At 34.0% G+C, this 3,443-nt stretch overlaps 1 protein-coding gene across 1 annotated transcript in view; it reads left to right on the top strand.

The window, feature by feature from the left end:
- Positions 1-2,673, top strand: part of LOC107750373 (ankycorbin-like) — a 66,351-nt gene extending 63,678 nt beyond the window's left edge. The window contains exons 17-18 of the mRNA XM_016565741.1: positions 705-770; positions 963-2,673. Of these exons, the coding sequence (XP_016421227.1) occupies positions 705-770; positions 963-1,040 (144 nt within the window). The 3' untranslated portion in view covers positions 1,041-2,673. The remainder of the gene's footprint in view (positions 1-704; positions 771-962) is intronic.
- Positions 2,674-3,443: the final 770 nt, after the last annotated feature.

Raw genomic sequence — 3,443 nt, 5'->3', positions numbered from 1 at the left:
ATGAAGATTTATCTTTGAATTGATATATATATATATATATATATATATATATATGTTGTTTTTTATCTTTGTGACATTAGGTGGATTACGGTAATACATGTTTTAATGAGCGCAGGTGTTGCTTGGTAGCACATGGCACTGAGGAAGGGTTAATACCCGAAAACGTTCTGCACATTTGCAATTTTTTGCACATATTTTTGTGACCAATAAATGTAATAAGCCTTTTTGGCTGAATCTGGACGAGTGCAGATCTCTTTCATCTTTATATTATTGTATATTTTGTATCTACAGACCTTATGTTAGTTGCCTACTGGATTTTTGGAGTGTTTGGCGCTACAACCTTTTCTAATTGTGGACTGTTTCTTTATAGGAAATATAACAAGTGAACTGTTCAAAAGTTTGGGGATGGTACAATTTTATAATGATTTTTCTGCTCACCAAGGCCTCATTTATTTAAAAATACAGTAAAAACAGTTGTGCTGCTTAATATTTTTCTGTGAAAACCATGATACAATTTTTTCAGGATTCTTTCTATAAATATAAAGTTAAAAGAATGTTACTGACCCCAAACATTTGAACGGTATCATTTAATCAACAGAGAAAATGAAATAAGTTGTATTGGATGTGCATGACAGATGCCCCATACATACATTCAAAATAGCTTTCCAAACATTTTCAAAGTAGTTGCTTTCTTTTCACAATAGGAATCAAAGAAACGTCACCATGAAATTGTCTCAGTCTACCGGATGCACCTTCTTTATGCTGTCCAGGTCTGTATTTATTTCCAATCAGTTCATACTATAGTGTGCACATATCGACATTTAAAATTCTCCCTCTTTATTTTTTTTGTTCAAGTTATTCATTTGAGTTTTCTCCCATCCATATACTGTTAACTTGTAAATTATTTGTTTTTTCTCTTATTTCAGAATAGCACTTTTAAACTCTCAAACCTTTCTTTTTAGGGCCAGATGGATGAAGATGTGCAAAAGGCTTTGAAGCAGATACTTGTAATGTGCAAAATGCCAACCGAGGCCAAGTGAAGGAGCCAGTATTGCAGTTGTTCATGAACTGCCAAAAAACAGTGATCAAAGGATTTTATCTGAGAACTAAACTCCAGAATCCATCAATCGGAATGACACATGTAGTGAAGCATTGCAATTGAAATCACCATTGGCTTTCCCCTGATATTTTGGAAAAGTATAGTGAACTTGAATAATTTACAAAAAGAGGAAAACGATTGATGTGTGCACAATCTCCTAGCTCACACAGTGCCAGACAAAGAAACACAATCTACAGTCAATGATTTTCTGAAATCTCCGTTGAAAATGTTTGTACATTGTCAAAAAAAATATAATCCGTATTTGATCCTGTTGTGAGGTAATCAGTTTGCATTGGGGTAGAATGCAAAAACAGCACGATGTATGTTTGCCTGCATAGCAGTCCATTACAATGCACCTTTTACAACTGTGTTTTCTTTTTCAGTTGTAGTATGTGGACTTTCCAAAATTGCAGCTACCTGTAGAATCTGCATGCTGTGAAAAGTGAAGTGTCTCAGTGTTTGTTCTAGGACATCGTGACCTTTTTCTGTACTGTTGAATTCTCCACTTTTTCAGGGTAGGTGCTTTGACAAAATGCCCATGTGCCTAATGCACTTTTCTCAGTCAGTCGTCGGTCTTTGATGCCAGCATTTACCTGCCATTTCTAGGACACCTGATGGGTTGTGTCCATGTGCCTCTGCTCATTTTTAAGGCCCGTGGTAATGTTTTGGAGGCCATAACATTTCAAACTGCACTATATTTCTTTTGCATTATGCTTGGTCCAACCAGGCTTCTGCACTAAAACATTTTAGTTTTAGAGTTGAATTTGCCTACACATCCTAAATATGTAGTCTGTAATAGTAATGAAGTCACCGCATGTTAAAAACAATTACTGCAGTTAGTAGTGTACTAAAGACTCCAGTGACACAGTGAGGGGTGAGTTAGCCCTAGCACTTCAGTGTAGTTGTGGTTTTTACAACACATAAGGTTTGGAAAGGATGAGATGGTTTGTTAAACATTTAGTGTACATGTACTACATCAGTGTAAGCATAAACACACTACCCCACTTTAGGCTTTGTAAGCGTTAAGAAATATATAGTAGCACTTGAAAACATGCTATTCACTTGTAGAGCATGGTGTAGATGTTATTTTATCCATTAATAGGCACTAAAGCCTAGCTCGTTACCTGGTTTAGGACAGTTTTGTAGCTTTTGAATGCAATTCAAGGGACACATAAGATATAAACTTGTTTGTAAGGAGGAAAATATACCAGAGTTTTGAATGAAGTATTGAGTGCCCATTACCTAGAAATAACACTATTGTGTGCCGTATTTGCGTTTTCTTATCAGTTACAATTGCTTGCAGAGTGCCATTATTAAACAAGTTCATAATATACAAAACACATTTGTCATAGATCATATAGCCCCAATTGCATCAGAAAATATTCAACAAATATCTGATACCCTCAATTTAAGTTTCTAAAGTGAAGATTTTGAATGCAAAAATATCAAACTGCCCTGTTGAATTTCCATGATATTGTGCTCTTATAAGTGTCTTATTTCATGATCAGTTCATAGTCAATTGAGTTATGTTTCGAATGTATTTGTTGTTTGCCAAGTATTTTTGCCTAGTTATTAAACTTGTGAATTGGTTCTTATTTGTCTTCAATAAAGCAAAAAAAAAAAAATAATAATCTAAATAATATAGGGATTAGGAGTAAGTTCAGAGAAGTTATGTCACTGTAGCATAGTTTAAATGATGTAGAAATATTACAAATTGTTTTAGGCTGATGTAAGAACATTTTGTGCACCAAAATGCTTCCCTGCTATTGATTCTTAATTTGTATTCTACAAATGTGTATACAGCTTAAAATACAGCTTCCCAGAGGCAGGAAGAGCTCAGCCCTGGCTTCAATTTCATGGCTAATGGTGATTCTGCATTGAATTTTTATTGTTATTATATTTAATTGTATAATCTGCTGGATCACTGTACCTTGACGCTCAATTTTCTTGTGCATCATCAACAAACTCGCTATGTATGCAAACTAGCCCTTAGACCTCATGACTAACAGTTCTGTGGTAACACTTTAAAATAAGATTTCGTATTTTAACATTAGCTAACTAAATTAGTTACATGAACTCACAGTGAACAATATTTCTTATGTTTCAAATCTACAAATGCATTTTTACAATCAGAAGTTATTAATGCGCAATTAACTATTGTATTTGTATCAACTAACATTAACAAAGATTAATAAGTGCTGTAAAAATATATTGCTCATTGTTAGGTAGCCTAATGTTAGCTAATGCATCAAGTAATGTTAACAAATGAGGCGTTATTATAAGGTGTTACCAATTTGATAAAGTTAATGTAATGGCATTGTTTTTAATAGTGCTGTAGGATTCT

This window comes from Sinocyclocheilus rhinocerous, unplaced genomic scaffold, assembly GCF_001515625.1.
Source record: "Sinocyclocheilus rhinocerous isolate Xijiao unplaced genomic scaffold, SAMN03320098_v1.1 scaffold882, whole genome shotgun sequence".
Lineage (NCBI taxonomy): Eukaryota > Metazoa > Chordata > Actinopteri > Cypriniformes > Cyprinidae > Sinocyclocheilus > Sinocyclocheilus rhinocerous.
This window is presented reverse-complemented; position numbering and strand designations above follow the sequence as displayed.